Source organism: Ovis canadensis, chromosome 3 (assembly GCF_042477335.2).
Source record: "Ovis canadensis isolate MfBH-ARS-UI-01 breed Bighorn chromosome 3, ARS-UI_OviCan_v2, whole genome shotgun sequence".
Taxonomy (NCBI): domain Eukaryota; kingdom Metazoa; phylum Chordata; class Mammalia; order Artiodactyla; family Bovidae; genus Ovis; species Ovis canadensis.
In genome coordinates, this window is record NC_091247.1 from 186,178,430 (window position 1) to 186,195,841 (window position 17,412).

The 17,412-nt window shown below is 51.1% G+C and overlaps 1 protein-coding gene and 1 long non-coding RNA gene across 4 annotated transcripts; one reads left to right on the plus strand and one right to left on the minus strand.

The window, feature by feature from the left end:
- Positions 1 to 1,588: 1,588 nt before the first annotated feature.
- TXN2 (thioredoxin 2) lies at positions 1,589 to 11,840 on the minus strand. The gene is made up of 4 exons (XM_069585341.1): positions 11,612 to 11,840; positions 10,523 to 10,785; positions 8,397 to 8,520; positions 1,589 to 2,448 (listed from the first exon to the last, which is right to left on the minus strand). Exons 2-4 carry the CDS (start codon positions 10,783 to 10,785, stop codon positions 2,335 to 2,337), a joined length of 501 nt encoding a protein of 166 aa, XP_069441442.1. The 5' UTR covers positions 11,612 to 11,840; the 3' UTR covers positions 1,589 to 2,334.
- LOC138437658 (uncharacterized) lies at positions 11,456 to 15,059 on the plus strand. Of its 3 annotated transcripts, none has more exons than XR_011256098.1 (4): positions 11,891 to 11,945; positions 13,386 to 13,498; positions 13,676 to 13,781; positions 13,904 to 15,059. It is a non-coding gene; the product is annotated as an uncharacterized lncRNA (long non-coding RNA). The 3 variants fall into 3 exon arrangements; XR_011256100.1 differs by having other exon boundaries at positions 13,676 to 13,767; XR_011256099.1 differs by lacking the exon at positions 13,676 to 13,781 and having other exon boundaries at positions 11,456 to 11,945.
- Positions 15,060 to 17,412: the final 2,353 nt, after the last annotated feature.

Genomic DNA, 17,412 nt, shown 5'->3' on the forward strand with positions numbered 1-17,412 from the left:
GCAGCTGCTCCAGCTCACCTCGCCCCGCAGCACACCTTTTAAGGACAGAGAGCTCCGGGCAGCACAGGGGCCCTGCCTCCGCCCTAAGGCCTTTGCCAGCCCAGCTCCACACCTACTCGGGTTGGGCAGAGGGGCCAGCCCCCAACCTGGGCTCAAGTCTGCCGTTGTCACTTTTTAGATATGACCTTGGGCAAGTCAATTTCCCCAAACCGGTTCCTTCAGTTGAAATATGGAAACACTTGCCTCACAAGAGAGGAATTAAATGAGGTCATGCACAGAGAAAGTGCTTGGCGAAGGGCACCTTTTAAGGAGCGGCAGTGGAGGCCAATGGCAAGGGAAGGGCCCCAGCTCAGGCATCAGGGTGCTCGGCTCTGAACTCGAGCCCCAGCCCTTACTTGCTGGGCATTTTTGACTTACTCAACTCTGCATCAGCGCCTCTTGTATAAAGACTGCTGACGCTACCAGTTTTGTCAGCCTCTTGTGGGGTTAGGCTCACGCACTCCATTTTATAAGGTGAGGGGGTGAGCGCAGGAGCAGAGCCAGCCCAGGTGTCTGGGGGCTATGCATCCTGGACAAGTTCCCAAGCTCCCTCCGTGGATCTGCTGTGTGAACGGGAGCAGTGATGAGAATGCCTGACTTGTGCGGCTGCTATGGGGGAGGTACTGAGAACAGTGCCTGCCACCCAGGAAGCATCTCAGCACTGCCTGTTCTCATTCATCTTACACACAGCTCTTGGCCTTTCTCCACAAATGCCAGTTGCTGGTTTACTTCCCTTTTACATGCCTGTGAGATTCCAGGCCGGAGGCCTTCCCAAGCCCACAGGCCTTGCTGCTGAGCTAACCCCGCCCTCTGGCGCCTGTCACAGACTTCTCAAGGCAGCCCTAGGGCTGACCCCTCAAAGCCGCTGCAGTAACTCAGGTAGTTCCAACAGGGACACTAAGAACACCAAGAGTGCACACAGCACCCTAGGGCCAAGGGGAAGGACACCCTGCCCTCTAGTATCCATAGGGTGGATCTCTCAGCTAGCAAGTGAGCCAAATGGTGGCTCCGCCACAGGACAAAAAGCGATGGGCTTTGCTGGATGGAAACCTGGTTTGCCTGACACCCTCCTCCATGGGCCAAGGGAAGCCTTGGAACAAGAATGGGCAAATAGCCTGGTCTCAAAGCCTCTTGAGTTCGTGCCCACACACAGGAAGAACAGCCCGCCTCCTGATGGGCTGGGATGGGCATGAGGCCAGCCAGGCTTCCCGGGAGTGTGCACACAGGAGGGAGCACCTGGTTAGCAGAGGTGGCCCCTGGGGATCAGTGAAAAGAGCCCAGGCTTCAGAGGCAACCAGCTCTGGGCAGAAGCATGGGCTCTGTACCCCAAGCGCCTCTGTATCTTCACCTGCATAATGGGGACCACAAACTCCCTTCTGCCTGACTTGTATGTAAAGCCGTCCCCGAAAGTGGCCACCACTGACAACAGCAGTAGTCACAGGAATGGCTGGTCAAGGGCAAGAGGGTGGTAGGGGTCAGAGGGGGAAAACAGCAACAGCCTGGGAGGGATCACAAGTGCTCCTGGAGCCCAGACAGAGTGGAAGCTGGCGACAGTGCAAACCCTAGCTTTATTGGTCCAGTTTTTTTCACAGTGAAGCCTCAGAGAACCAAAGGGCCAGCTAATGGTGAGGGAGTAGTGTCTTGAGCCTCTCAGAGTTAAGGGTCTGCAGGATTCCCATAGCCCAACACCTGTCTGCTGCCCTGGTGCCTGGGAGGAAAGAGAGAGGGGTGTCTCTGGGGGGATGGGTGTGGACCCAGGGCCTGTTCTTCACCGTGGGAGGTGGAAGGGATCACGTAAAGTTCTTTATTACAGACCTACAAAAAATGAGAGAATTACATGTATTACTCTCACTTGTCTGGGTTTTTTTCCTTGTCTTTTCACAAAACAGCGGCAGGAAAGAAAAATGCAGGAGGCAGGTGAGCCAGGCCCCAGGATTCAGATCAGAAGGGAGCAAGGAGGCAGGACGAAGCTGCTATTGCAGGTTGGCCCTGGGCTGTGTCCCAGCATCCCAGAAGCAGGGCTTCAAGCCCTAGAGGGAACAGATGGAGTGGCTGGGAAGACAGCTGCCCCAGTTTTGCAGCAGCCCCATTCCTCCGGTGGCCACCCTGGAGGGCAGAGGTCAGGAGCACTTGAGGCTCCTGTGTTTGGAGGCCTGGTCTCCAAAGCACAGGCCCACAGGGGCCAGAGGGAGGAGGCGGGAGGGGCCAGCACAAAAGGGCGGTGAGTTCTACTGGGGTCCCCCGGGGACCTCGGGGCCCTGGCAGGCAGGGGCAGTCAGGATGCTTCCCTGCTTGTCAGCCAATCAGTTTCTTCAGGAAGGCCTCTAGCTGGTCTTCATCTTTGATCCCCACAAACTTGTCCACCACGTCTCCATTCTTCATGGCCAGTACGGTGGGCACAGCTGACACCTGGGTGGAGAGGACAAAGGAGGTCAAGTCACTCAGAAGTGAGCTCTTCTCCACAGTAGCCCCAAGCTCTGGGGAGCGGGCTGCTGGCTCAGGCCTTGAAGTGACTGCCAGAGCCAGAGGCGGGACCCCCTCCCCTTGCACAGGGGGACTTCAGGGCCTGGAAGTCCACCCACTGGAGCAGCTTTTCCACTGTAGGCTCCCAGCTGTACCCTTCCTCCACCAACCGCATGACTGACTCACTGTCCCAGTGGTTTGGCTGGAATGACAGGAGAGATTAAAATAACCCATGCAGCTGCAGGCCCAGGCTGGAGGCGGGGAGGAGCTGAGGGGCAGCCTGGCACAGGGGAGACCAGGAGAATCCTGTCACTCTTTAGCTGGGGGCCTTGGCCAGGTCACACCACCTTTGGAACCTTGGTGCCTTCTTCTGTGAAATGAGGGAGTCTCGCTGGTGAAGCTTTAGGAGAGGGATTAGAGGTCTGCATATAAGGCTGAGCAGTCAGGACCAAGCTCTGGGCCGGCTGATCGAATCTTGGCCCATTTGGGGCGAGCCACTCCATCACTCTGAGTCTCGTATTTTCACCAGGAAATGGAGATACTACTGGGACTTCCATCAGCGGGTACGAGGGCTGAATGGGGCAATCCAGGCAAAGTCTCAGCACAGTGCCCTGTCCTGAGCACATAGGGAGCACCCCACAAATGAAGGCTACAGTGGGCACATCACAAAAGTCGAATCTAGGGCCCCAAACAAGTTCCTCTGGCTCCCTGTAATGATGGTTAACGGGGTCTAGAAATTCACTGACTCACTGGGAGTGTGGGAGGTGGGGCTCAGCCTTGAGAGCTGATGTTTATTTATTAGGGGGCTGGACATTCCTGGCTTGTGAAGCGTTTTCTGACGCTCCCCCAGGGGACCTGTATAGATTATATGGTACATAAATGAGGCCGAAGACCTGCTTTGGCACGGCACATTTTCTGCTGCCTGGGCGCCCCGCCTGGTATCTGTGGGTATTTGATGAAAAAAACCATATAAACAGAACAAGATAAACACAGACTTTTCTTACATACATGTTAACTACAAAGTAACAACAGCAATTTCTAAAACATACCAGGTTTCCACATATTCCAAGTGCGGTCCTGCTGGTGAGTCACTTGGGAGGCCAGACTTAAGATTCAGAATGTTCTAACTGCACACACGGCAGTTACACAACAGAAGTGCCGGTCTGGCCAGTCATGTCTTGGGTGCCCCACGCACTGACTGACTCTGTGGCAGGCTGTGCATTCCTCTCCTAAGAGGCTTTGCAGGACCTAGCCTTCAAGCCCCTTCAAGGACTGTCCTGGGGCTGCTGTGGGTGGCAAATGACACACTTCCCAGAGGCAGTGTGCAGATAGACCCACTGGCGGTGGTGGGCTGACCACATGTATCCCTGTCACGGTCCGACCACTGGCTCCTGTCCTTGTCACTCCTGCCCCTGGCGTGGGTGACAGCAGGAAGCACAGGGTCCACCACGTGGCTGCCAGCTTCTGGGTCCAGAAGGCGCCCTCAGGATGCAGTCCTTGGAGGTGCCCCAGGGCCCACACATGCTGTCTCTCGCGCCCTCTAGTGGTCTGTGAAGGCAGTGGCCTCACACCTGGCAACTCTCCACTGAGCCCCAGAGGCTCAGGCACTAACTGCTCCACTGTGTACCTGCTGGACCTCACCTGTCCTGTGCTTCTTTAACTGAGATGAAACTGTATCTCAATGTCTGAGGAGAGGTCTGATTGTTTTTACAGGTCCTCCCTCTAAGCAGGACTCTATGCTCACTGAGGTGGCTTGGAGTAGACTATTTTCCTCTGGAATTCTAGATGATCCCCTGTATAACAATCGCATTAGTGTAAACTCATGTACATGGTTACACACGCAGACCGTGCTGTAGCTGGGTGTACAGCAGACATGCTGCGGCTGCATTTTCATGACAACCAAGGTCTAGTCATTACTTATCAAGGGAGTTCTTTGAGGTCTGAGCCTAGACACAGACACAGACACACACAGAACCAAGCTCCTGCCAAAGCAGGATCTCCCAGGGCACTGCAGGGATACCTGGGCTATGACTGGACTCTCCTCACCCCCGCGGAGAGGAGGTGGCTTTGCTGACCCTGAGCTCGGCTCACAAATCTGGAGGGGTTGGTGCTTGCAAAGACTGCCTTAAATGGAAGTGCACGGGGCCTTGGCACATTCTTCTGGAACGGTGATTTCAGTTTCAGGGGATTGTGGTAGAGCAAGAATTCAACTTCCCTCTCCATTCTGGCACCACTGAGGCAAGCGAGGGGCCAGAGAAGGAATGAAGACATGCACTAAAATGTGCTGCCTTCCTCCTGCCCAGGAAGCCACGTGGAGGTGGCCCAGGCTTGGCTAAAGAACCCAGGAGAGGTAACACTTGTGTGTCCCCACCCTGCCCATGCCGCCACTGTGCTTGGCGCCCTGCCTTGTCCTCTCCTGTCTCAGCCCAGTTTCCTCCATTTGAGAACTGCTAAGGACCTCCTGGGAACAGCTGCAGCACTTGCTACTGTTAAGTCGCTAAGTTGTGTCTGACTCTTTGTGACCCCACTGACTGTAGCCCACTAGGCTCCTCTGTCCACGGGATTTCTCAAGCAAGAATACTGGAGTGGGTTGCCATTTCCTTCTCCAGGGGCATCTTCTCGACCCAGGGATCAAACCCAGGTCTCCTGCATTGGCAGATGAATTCTTTTCCACTGAGCCACCAGGGAAGCCCAGTGACTGGAGTACTGTGTGATTTCCAGTAATGCTGAAATACGATGATTCAATGAACTGTCTGTGAGGTTATGGTGGTGGCGGTGGTGTAGTCGCTAAGTTGCATCCGACTCTTGTGACCCCGTGGACTGTAGCCTGCCAGGCCTCTCTGCCAATGGGGTTCTCCAGGCAAGAATACTAGAGTGGGTTGCCATTTCCTTCTCCACTGTGAGGTTATATGGACCATTAAAAAAATTTCAAACAAAAAACCCAAACAAGGTACCCCAAATGTTGGCAGTGATTTGCTTGGATGGTAAGATTACTGCTATTTGGTTGTTCTGAAAATGCTGTTTAAAGGGCATTCTCTGTAAGATGAGATAAATAATGAAACTCCATGTGTGAGGTGAACATCAGAAGCCCCAGAGGACAGTATTAAGGGTCAAGGTCCACAGCCTGAGCCACTCTTTCTCTGCAGGGTCTGAACAATCGGGGAATGCCCAGCCAGAGAACCTGAGGAGGTGGGGAAGAAGAGGGCCCTTCACTTGGCCAACTCAGGGCAGTGTGTGTGTGGTGGGGGGAGGCACACCCCAAGGCCCTGGGCGACCTTCCCTCCTCTCTCCTTTGGGAGATGGTGAAATTCTAGGGTGGATAGTTAATGAAAACATAGAGTGTGGTGGCAAGGGAGAGGAATTTGTGCAAAGAAGGAGACACACCCTGAGAATGTGTGCTGGGCTTGGGAGTGGCAGAAGAGTTTGGGGAGAAGCCCCTAATTCCCTGAATATGATTTAAAGCAGCTTCTCCAAGTTCATTCACCATTTGGAAAAGGCCTTCAGGCCTTGGAGCAAGCTGTCCCAGGAGGAGCTATGGATCCCTTAGCTGACATGTCCTCACACTCTCTTCCGAAACACCAGGTGTGAAGGAAGGAAGGAAGGAAGAGGGTAGGGGAAGGGTCAGGAAGAATCCCTGCGGGAGCTTCCTTAGCCAACAATAACCTGGCAACTGGTCAGCTCAGGACCTGGCAAGACCAAAAGGCTGTGTCCAGGTGACCTGGGCCCAGCAGTCTTGAGGTCCCTCTGTATGACCCATGTACTCTCTGGACAGTGGACAGACAGAGAAGACCCTACAAGAGAACCTCTCCCCTGCCACACACTTGCCAGGCTTAACCACAGGACTTCAGGGCCAGGCCCGATGTCACCAGGAACGCAGACTCCTGGCAATCCCAGCAAGGTGGTCCTGGGAATTCTTACCACCCGTGTGACCACAGCTGGAGGAAGTGGGTTATCCCTTGTATCCTTATAGTTACCACAGCTCCTGGGGCATGGTTGGTGCTTGGGATGTGTTAGCCTAAGTTCCACTGGCTGAGACCAAAGCTGTGGTATCAGGAGGGAGGGAGCCTAAGACATGCGGAGTCTGTCCGTCCTCCTGGGGTGGCCAGAAGCTCCAGCCCTGAACTCACACCGGAAGGCCATACCCACTCCCACAGCTCCCGCGGGTCTCTGGGGAGGGATGGACAAGCAACAAAGTCAGGGGGCCCTAAATGGCCAGACCAGTGCCTCCCTGACTGAGCGGCCAGTGGGACAGCTGAGCCCTGTAAGCCGCTCTGGTCACCCAGTGCTGTGGGCAGTCTTACTGGGGTAACATCCCCCCAACCACCTGCAGTCATCATCTGTGGCTTTACCTGCCCAGCATCTCTTGCCCTTGCCTCTGGTCAGGGCAGCCCGGCTTTCCTCGAGGGACCACTCCTAGCCCCAGGTCTAGGGGCAGCCAGTCTATTCTCACCCTGCCCCTACCCATTTCCTGCCACAGGGACTGTGGTGGACAGGCATCTCTACTTGACTTGGTCTCAAGGGAATCAAACATGGACTTCCAAAGTCTGAGAAAGGGAGAGGCCACCTCTTTCATCACTACTACCAGGAAAGAGTGAAGGTTCACTATGGCCAGATCCAGATATTTCAGAGAACCAGAAATATGGATTTTCGCATGAAATCTTCTTAGTTTTAAATATTAGCATCCAGTCCATTACTAAAAAAAAACAAAAACACCACTTCGAGGACCAGCCCAGTCAAGTCACTGAGCCAGATGTGACCCTGGCTCTGTAATGACTGTCTTCAGCATGGCTATTCAGGGTCCTCCCAATGTGGCCACAGTCGGCCTTCCCAGCTGCCTGTTTGCTCACTCAGGGTCTTTGTAAAAGGTATCTGCTCTGCCAGAATCCACTTCTAAAGAGCTGCATCGTTCATTCTTTACCCCTTCCAGGTCTCTGCTCAGATGGTGCTTTTCAGTGAGGCCTTCCCTACCCAACCCTTTAAAAAAAGGAAACCCTCCCTGCCCTAGGCCCAGCACTTCCACCTGCTATTCCTGATTTCTTTTTTCCCAGGACACTTATTATCTGAAACAGGGAACAGTGACCTGTGGCCCACAAGTCTAACCCTGGAATTTTGTAAATGAAGTTTTGCTGGCACATGGCCGTGCCCATTCATGTAGATTCTATGGTTACCCTCGAGCTACAAGACAGGCGAGCATTTGCAACAGAGACCGGTGTCCTACAAAGCCTCAAACAGGTACCATCTTGTCCTTTAGAGAACAAGTTTGTGGATGCCCAATCTAAAACACTAGCACTCAGGCTCCACGAAGGCAGGGACTCTGTTAGTTCTGTTCACTGCCGCATCCTCAGCCCCGAGTCACAGCCCTGGCATTGAAGGCACTCTGGATACATGTCTGCTGAAGAAATGGACAAGTCAATCAAACACAGGAGAGCAGCTCATGTCTTCGTGTCTGTGTGCTCTTGACCCTGCCTTCTTCACGGCTCTGCTCAGAGGGTCCCTCTAACGTGACACATTCCTTGTCCCCTCTACTCCCCTCCCTGCTCCCCTTGGAACAAGGAGCTCATCTTGTTTGTGCCAGCATCATGTACGCCTGGCACACTGCAGGGACGGATAGATGAATCCATGAATGAGGAAGGGCCATCAACTTCCTGAGACTCAGAGAAAAACCTGGTGTTTGGGATCATACATCCCAGTTCCTAAAGGTATTGAAGAGAGACAGAAGGCTCAGAAGATTAATGGAGTCACAGCTGCAAAGTGTTCTAAACCCCTGAGAGTTCTAGAAAGAATCAGGACACCCCCTTACTGACTCCCTGCTGGTCCCTAAGACATTTCCAGCTACCCTGTGACCCCAAGCACCCCCACCAGTTGCCCTGTAGCAATCCCCTGCCGATCCATACCTCATACTCTAGGGCGAGGTCTGTGTGGTCATCGATATCCACTTTGGCCATCACCACCTTTCCATGCTGCTTGGCCACCACCTTCTCTAACCGGGGCCCCAGGATCTTGCAGGGACCACACCACCTTGGAAGGGGAGAAAGAAGCATCCCATCACAGAAGTGCTCGCCCAATGATCTATAGTCCTCTGGGACCTTCCCTCATCCTACGTCTCTCTGCTGGACCCTCTCCCCTGGTTATCTCTCCCTACAGTGTGTGAATGTTAACCTGTAATGCTGACATGCCGGTTAATTACAGGAGACTCTGTAACTAGGGAATTTTCACAGGTCCTGGATTTCTAATAACATGGGCCTCATCCTAAGATTCTTAGAAGGGTTATTTCACTAATTTCACTCTACCTAAAAGAAATAAACTGTTGTACAGAGGAAAATGGGATTTGAAGTTAAAACGTTTAGGTTCAAAGACAGGCTTTCTCACCAATCAGCTAATTATTCTGAAGCCTCAGTTTCTTCATGTGAAAGAGACTGTGGCTGTCAAAGCTCTGATGACAAATTAACTAACACGATGTGGATAAATGTGCTTTATAAGCTGCGGAGTTACTTCAAACACCTCACAGCCTCAGAACTAAGGTAGCAGAAACCAGTGGCTAGGGAGTTTCATGACATGCCAGTCACAGCACCAGGACCTCTTCAGTTTTTACTACTCAGAACCGTCAACCTAGCAAAGGAAAAAAAAAAAAAAATCTTCCTAAGAAACTGAGGCCCATACAAGTTCCCAGAACTGTGCAAGGTCTGGGACTGCATCCAAGACTGTGTTCCAAGGGTCCTCTTTGAGGCCCAGGTTACTCTGTGATCCCTGAGGCCCTGGGTCAACCGCCATGACTGCACTGGACACAGATGTTCCCCTCCAAGTGGTAAGCCTAGGCTGTTATCCCTAAGTATGTGGCACTAAGGACAGTGGCTGGCACTCAATGAACAAATTCAACCCTTGCTTTCTTGGTGGGGAAGAAAATGAGGCATCAGCCAACTCTTCATCCATCTTGGAAGCTCTCTCTGGTGTACTCACCAGACCAGGATGGCAGGATAGCTCTGCCTTCCATGAATCCTTGGTTGGTGACTCCCGTTTTATTCTCAGCCTTCAAAACCCTTTGCATTCAGAGATTCCAACAAATAAACTCACAACACCTAAAAACCCAGTCTGCAAGGCTTTATCTCCCACCACAAGTGAAGACAAGAAGGAACAAGGCCACCACATGGCCTGCCCAAGGTACATGGTGAGTCAGAGAAAGAATAGGAACAAAACCAAAAGAATCTGTCAGTGGTTTGTCCAGAAGGCCTTCCAACTTTTAACTCAGGCTACACTGGTTCCTTTCAGGCTGCCCTATTTTGAGGGGTTTGTCCAGTTGTTTTGGAGTCAGACATTGAGCCAGGTCTCAAAGGTCCAGAAATGAAGAAGGCCAGGCCAACAACCAGAAGACCACAGGCACTTAAATATCCCTAAAACAAACTCATACAGCATTGGAAAGAAACTCTCTGCCCATGGCCTGCAAGTGTGGGCACCACTGCAATGGCACTGAAAACTTTTTGCCAGCCCTTTCCAGTCTGGATGGCAAGAGGTTAAAATAAAACTAACTCTCTGCAGGGATCTGTATACATTTGGTATACACCAAAGGGCAGATGATGCTAGAGGCATGTTTTCCCTGAGTTGAAAATGACCTGAGCCTCTTGGGCAGTGAGATACAGAATATAAGTGCTTCCAAGCACTAATCATAGTGAGTTTTTAAAAGTTATTTTTAATTGAAAGATAATTGTTTAACAATATTGCATTGATTTGTGTCATACATCAACATGAATAAGCCATAGATATACGGAGTGAGTTTTGAAGACTGTTTACTAGTCTGTCTCCTATCAAACTACACGTAATCTTTGCGAGAAGGGATTGGGTCTCCTCAGCCTTTGCAATGAGTCTAAGTATATTGTTGTTCATTCACTTAGTTGTATCTGACTTTTTGTGACCCCGAGTCCATCTATGAGAAGTATCAAATGGAGTACTGAGACACAGAAGCCTCTCAATAAATAAATACCTGAATAAGCGATACCCCAGGCTTTCGCGAAACCCCAGGACTCACTGTGCATGGAAATCCACAACCACTGGTGTCTCACTATTGACAACTCGGTCTTGAAAGTCAGGTCCATCTTGGATGTTAAAGGTTGTTGAACAGACTCTGGTGGTGTATATAGACCGGGCTTGGCTGGGTGCTACTGTCAGGTAACCAGGACTGTACTGTGGGGTCTGCAGGGCCCTGGAGGCAACGGGTGCCCACCGACTCTGAGAGGGCTTCCCAGAGATTATGGAGGTCAGGAACCTCCTCAGAAGAAGTCGCTGAGCCATCTGTGAGGGAAAGAGGCAGGGACAGTGGGGGCAGTCAACATATCAGGAAATAATAATAAAGACGCATGTGGGAGTACGGTGGTGGTGGTGGTGGTGGTTGGTGAGGGGGAGGTTCAAGACGCAGGACCAGAAGTAAAACGCTGGAAAATAATCCATAAGATTTCTGGAGTAGAGGTGAGTAAAGGATGAGAATCAAAGGGAAGGAATCAATAACCAGCACAGGTTAAAAAAAAAAACAAAAACAAACAGTACCAGAAAACTGGGTCGACAACCAATGAATCAGGATCTTACGGAATTACAACAGAAGAGGAGGAACCAATATTTACAAAGCATCCGCTAACAGTCAGGTATCTTACGTACATTAGTCTTCCTAGATCAACGTTGCGAATGTTTCAATAACGCTATCACTCAAAAGGATTCCGAGGCTCAGGTAAATTGTGACATGCCCAAAATACATTATTAAATAAGAGTCAACAATGGAACCCAAGGCGGTCTGAGAAATTCTTACTCTATCGATTACTCTTCCTAAAAGTATTTTAATGGAAAATTAAAGACAAAGAGAGGGTTGTCAAAGGATCAGGAAAGAGGAACCACAATTCAGGGAGCAACGAAGAGGCATGGGGGCAGGAGTGTGGGGGAACTAAAAAGGAGGGACGTGTGTGTAGAAGGAACTGGGGAACTGGACGTCAGCAGGGACCCCGGCTCCTCGGAAGACAGGTTCCCCCCTCCACGGTCTCCGCCCGCTGGGCCGCCGGCCAGCACAGGAAAACGCCTGCAGTGTGCCTCAGCCGCGACACCACCTCGAGCCACCCCAAGGGCCTCCTACCTCCCTGCAGCGAGAGCGGAGGGATGCACAGCGGGTCCCTCCGCACCGGTCAAGGGCACTTCTGTTGTCACTTCCTGAGGGGGCGAGCCTTTACCGTCACTTCCGGGGACGGGCAACCTAGAGCAAGTCTTTCCGTAACGCGAGGAAAGACGGGGGCGGAGCCTCAGCTGAAAACCGGAAGAGAAGGACTCCTGGAGGAAGAAACCGGAAGGGGGGCCGTTCTTTAGGGGAGAGACCGGAAGGGGCGTGTCTTCAGAGGAGGAGCCGGAAGAGGCCGGCAGGCCGGAGGGGAGGAGCCGGAAGAGGAAGGGAAGGAGGAGAGGGCGTCCGCAAGGTACTGGCTGGCGAGAAGGGCGGGAGGTGTGGTTCCGGAGTTTGCAAACTCTTGGCTTATCGGCCGTACAACATCGACCACCCCTTTGTCTCATTGTCTCGGTGCTTCTTCGGAGCCAAAGAGGGCGCATTGTGGCCCTTGGGTGTCGCAAGCGACTGTATAACCTCAGGGTTTGGGGCAAGTCACCCTGCCCCTGGGGGCTTCAGTTTCTCAATATGTGACCTGAAAGGCTATACTTATTCTCCCCCCAGGACCCTCAAGCTCGTCTCTTTGGAATGCTGGGGAACTGGGCCCAGACTAGATACCAGATGGCGATGTTACTTGGAGGGCTTGCCTTTGAGGCCCCACGTAAAGTGTGATGACCTGTGAACCTGCTTGGGCCTGGGTCTTGCTTGCACATCTGTTGTCACTGTCATGGACAACAGGGGTTTAGGCACGTGTGTCCCAGGCTGGTGTCTCAGTCACCCCTTGTCTCTCCTGCACCCTGTACCTTACCTTATGACCTGTTCTGTGAATACATCAGTGCCTTGTCCTTCCTCCTTGCCTTTGCTTAAAAAAATTTTTTTTTCCCCTCTGTCCACTTGGTAGAATACCTCCTCATCACCTCTTCTTCGAGCAACATTTCTTGCCTCCTTCTCCCTGGTGCTTTGTCCAGAACTTTGACACTTTGCACAGTGTCTGTCTTCCAGGAGATCATGTGCTTCCTGAGAGTAGGGATTTGTAGCTTTTACACATTTCCATAGGCCCAGCACCAACCTGATACAGTGCCTGACTCACAGAGAATGCGCCATAGATGCTTATTAAACTGCATATCTTTTGCTATCCCAGAGAATGGTTCACAGTCTGAGTGGTTGGTTATATGACTTGCCCAAGGTCATGAAGCAGGTAAATTGGCAGAGCCCCATCTCTCACGCCTCCATTTCAATCTACACTACAGCCAGTGGGAATCCTAATTACATAGTTTGCTTAAATCTCTCTTCTATGCTTGTGCTGTGTAGTTGCTACTCCCAATGACTGGAAGGCTTTTCCCTCTACTGTCCATCTGAGGGAATGCTGCCAGCTACCAGATTAGGCATCATCTCTGGAGACACACCTGATCCTCTTCGAGTGGGGTTAAATTGCCTCCACTGAGCTTCCACAGCCCCTGTGCATCTATCAGTCAGGCACTCAGTGCCCGAGATTGTTTCTGTTTACTCCTCCCTCACTATGCTGTCTGCACCTGGTGGTCTGTCTCTCCGTTGCTTACTTTGGAATACAGCTGTGTATGGTTGTGCATATGTGCTCAGTCAAGTCCGACTTTTGCTACCCTGTGGACTAGAACCCGCCAGTCATCTCCATCTATGGAATTTTCCCAGCAAGAATACTGGAGTGGGTTGCCCTTACATCCTCTAGGGGATCTTCCTGACCCAGGGATTGAACCTGCCTTTCCTACCTTGGCAGGTGGATTCTTTACCACTGAGCCACTTGGGAATCCCTGGAAGGTAACTCTATGCTCACCACTGTACCACCAACATGCTGACTTTGGGGCATGGATCATCCATAGGAGGTGCTCAGTGAGTATGTGTTCCATGAACAAAGAACAGGGGCCCAAATCATACCTTTGACTCCAGATCCTATTTTCCCTACCACATTGCATGGGCTAGTTGTGCCCTTCGAAAGTCATTGCCATGTTTTCCTCCAGCTCATTTTGGCCACATCATGCTGTTATTTGTTCTCTGTCCAACTGGCAGGTTCACTGGCTCGCTCTGCAGGCAGGCAGGGACACAGCCACAGCTGTTCAGGGACCTTCCTCTGGGATGGGGTGATGACCTCCTTGGAACAGGTCTACATTCCCTGGTCAGCCTTCCACTAAATAGAGTCTCTTGTCTGTTGTGGGCAGGAGACCAGGGGCGGGCATGGGCAGGCATGGTCTCCTCCACCTTGTCTGACCTCTTGTTTTTGCCTCTGCCTCCACCTAGGACTGGAGCCAACAGTGATGATCTGTAGCGGGACCCCAGGCCCCCTGCCTCTCCTGAGGTCAGCGTCCGTTGGTGCAGCTGTTGCTGTTAATGCCAGATGCCATCTGGCAGGGGCGCTCCCATCCTGACTGTTTTCATTTCTGTTTTTCTGTATCTTCAGTGCTTTATTTTCCAGGGCCTCTTTGTTCAGTCACTAAGTCACAACTCTGCGATACTGTGGACTGCAGCTCACCAGGCTTCCCTCTCCTTCTAATTAACCCTGTTTAGCATTTCCACAGCATTTTCTAGAAGGTCAATTTCCCTGATTAATTCACATCCTGAATTCCAAAGGAGGACCAGTCCTGTTTATCCTCACTCCGTAGTCGCTGCACCTCCATTGACCTCAGGCTTCTCTGCTGAGAAATGAGAAGGATGCCTTCCTCATAGAGGGCTGTGAGGTTGCAAGAAGGGTGGAGCACAGGGCCTGGCACGTTGTTAGTGCCTGATGATGAAGGTGTCTTCTTCCACCTGCAGGGTGAGAACCTGGAGAGGGTTGCGCTCACAGTGGGCTCCAGAGGGGCTTCCCAGCCCTGTGGGGGTCCACCTGCTCAGCCAGAGCTGACCCGGCCCGGCTCTGGCTCAGTCACAAGGCAGGCTCAGGGCTCAGATGTGAGGGGAGGAGAAGGTAGCTAGGACTGGCAGTCTGAGCTAGAGTAAAGCTTCTGCCCTCTTACTTATGTACTGCAGTGTTTTTCAACCTGTGGTGTGTGAGCCACCTGTAGGTTTGAGAATTCAATTTAGTGGGTTGTGAAAGTCGCTCAGTCGTGTCCGACTCTTCGCGACCCCATGGACTATACAGTCCACGGAATTCTCCAGGCCAGAATACTGGAGTGGGTAGCTGTTCCCTTCTCCAGGGGATCTTCCCAACCCAGGGATAGAACCCAGGGTTCTGTCCCACATTGCAGATGGATTCTTTACCATCTGAGCCACCAGGGAAGTGGGTTGTGATCAGCTTTTAAAGAAACAATCCTAGGACTTCCCTGGAGGTCCAGTGGTTAAGACTCCTCACTTCCACTGCAGGGGGTGCAGGTTCAGCCCCTGGTCTGGGAACTAAGATCTTATATGCTGTGTGGCACAGCCAAAAAATAATAAAAGAAAATCAGACTTTTTCAGAGTACATTGCATATTTTAAGTATTGTTTTGTGAAATGTTTCTTGGTGTTATGTCGACGTATCTGTGTGTCCTAGGTTGTGATAAAGAATGTATTTTTCACTTTGGATCATGGTCAGAGGGTTTGAAAGCTACTGATGTGTTGAAGAGTTACCAAACACCTGACACTGTTCTGAACACCCTTCATGTAGTAATTCATTTACCCTACAGCCCTGTAAGGTTGTTACTGTTACAGCCCTTGTCTTACACAGAGAAAATGAGTCACATAAAGGTTAGGTATCTTGTCCAGAGTCATCCATATAGTAGGAGGTGGAAGCTTAAAGGTGATGTACTTCCCCTAGCAAGGATTTAATTTAACCTCTTCCCCACCCACCCCTAGGACCAGCTGGCCAATCTAGGGCACCAGAGGGCAGTGTCGGGCTCAAATCCTTGAAGCTGGTGGTGAGGCAGGTGGGCGGCAGCAGTTTTCAGCCGTGGCTCTAAGGAGAGGCGCCCACACGGTGGCAGTGTGGTCTCGCAGCCTCCCCTAGGGCTGGCCACGGTCGCGGGATCACAGCTACCTCAAATCTTCAGGGGACGAGGCTGTACAGGTCCCTCTCAGAAACCATGTGTTTGGGGATTTCATGGCTGGAGGGAGGCACCTTAAAATAAAACACAGAGATGGTGGGTCACAGTCTAAGCTGATAGTTTCTCTTCAGGAGGTGTTGCTCCTGGAGTATCTTTGCTTTTTGCCTTTCGTGTGTATTTGAAAGCACTGTTGCAGAACAATCAGAATTGTGACTTATGTTTTGCAATTCAGGAAGCTGGTTTCATGTGGTTCATGTTCTGTCACGTTTCCAACAATTACACAATGTCCCCTCACCCCTTTCTGAATATGAAGACAAGCCTGGAACAGTGACAGAACCCTTTACTCCTAGACTGGCAGGAGCGTCCTCCTGGGATGGTAGGTCTGGAGTGTCATGGCTGATGTGGTGGTGGGGGCTGGTTTATGTTATTACCTCCCTTGCCCACCCCCGTGTCCTCAGGAGACACATCCAGGCTGGGCACCAGGGCTCATTCTAGATTCCACTCGCTGTTGAGGTGAGGCTCCTCACATGTTCCTGTCTGGTCAGGTCTGGTGGCTCAGATTCTGTCTGGCAGGGCAAAACCTGCAGCTGTGAGATGCTGGGGAAGGGTCGCAGATAAGGACCTTTCTTGGCCCGTGCTTTGCCTCCTTCACCCTGTGGCGCATTCCTCTTCCCAGTCTTTGAACAGGAGCAGCCGTAGGGTAGAAGAATAAGCCCTAGGCCCCAATTTGAACCACGTCCTTTTTCACCAGCTCTGCCCATGACCCGCTGCCTGACCTTGAGCATGTTGGTCAACCCTTCTGGCATCGTTCCTTATCTGTATGAAGTTCTAACAATGCTTACTCCACAGAAAGGTTAAGAACTTTCATAATAAGGAAATAATGGCCAGCACACATTATCTGTGGGCCTTAACACATGACTTGCAAATGTTCTAGCACTTTTCATATTTCGACTCATTTTATCCTCACAGTAAGCAGAATACTGTTATTAGTTGCCTTTTATAGCAAAATACTGTTACAGTTGCATTTTGTATTTTACAGGAGACAAACTGAGGTCCTGAAAGGATAAATAACTTACCCTAGATCATGAATCAGGCAAATGGTAGGGCTGGGACTCACCCAGGCAGACTGGCCCCAGGAGGTGTATGCGTAGCCCTTCAGTTCTACTATGTCTTTCATATTATCTTTAAATAAAACATAGTGTGTAAATACTCTTTGAAGAGGTAGCTTTATTGTAAATATTTAGTCTTTTTTTTGGTAGCATTGTGTAGCTTGTGGGAAATTAGTTCCCCAACCAGGGATCAAACCGGGGCCCCTGGCAATAAAAGCACTGAGTCCTAACCACTGGATTGCCAGGGAAGACCCCCAGACCTCACATCTTGATAGGAGTTGTATAAGTTTTATCATTATTGTTAATTTTATTTTTTGCTGTGCCACATGGCATGTAGGAACTTAGTTCCCAACTAGGAATTGAACCCCCACCCCCTGCAGTGGAAACTTGGAACCGTAACCACTGGACTGCTAGGGAAGTCCTGTTGTAGAAGTTTTGGCCATCTTTATTCTACCATGGCGTCTCACAGCAGAGGCTTCAGGGTGCCCCTTCTCCTGGTAGACTGACTTATTTTAAACTTAAACATGGCTAGGGTTAAGGGGCTCATCTCATACATTTTTGTAGTTGCTCTATTTCTAACCTACAATGATGGATTGTAACACACTGAACATTTTGATACTACATTGCCATTTTTTTCTGTTGGTGGCACTCTTCTGCATCTAATTAATTTATATGATTTGGAAT

What these genes read in the sequence shown, in the direction of transcription:
- TXN2 (XM_069585341.1), bottom strand. Translation starts at nt 10,785, where the DNA reads ATGGCTCAGCGACTTCTTCTGAGGAGGTTCCTGACCTCCATAATCTCT. An exon ending in GTTGTGGATTTCCATGCACA is followed by an intron (nt 8,521 to 10,522) that starts GTGAGTCCTGGG and finishes TCCCCTTCCAAG; the next exon opens with GTGGTGTGGTCCCTGCAAGA. An exon ending in ACCTCGCCCTAGAGTATGAG is followed by an intron (nt 2,449 to 8,396) that starts GTATGGATCGGC and finishes CTCTCCACCCAG; the next exon opens with GTGTCAGCTGTGCCCACCGT.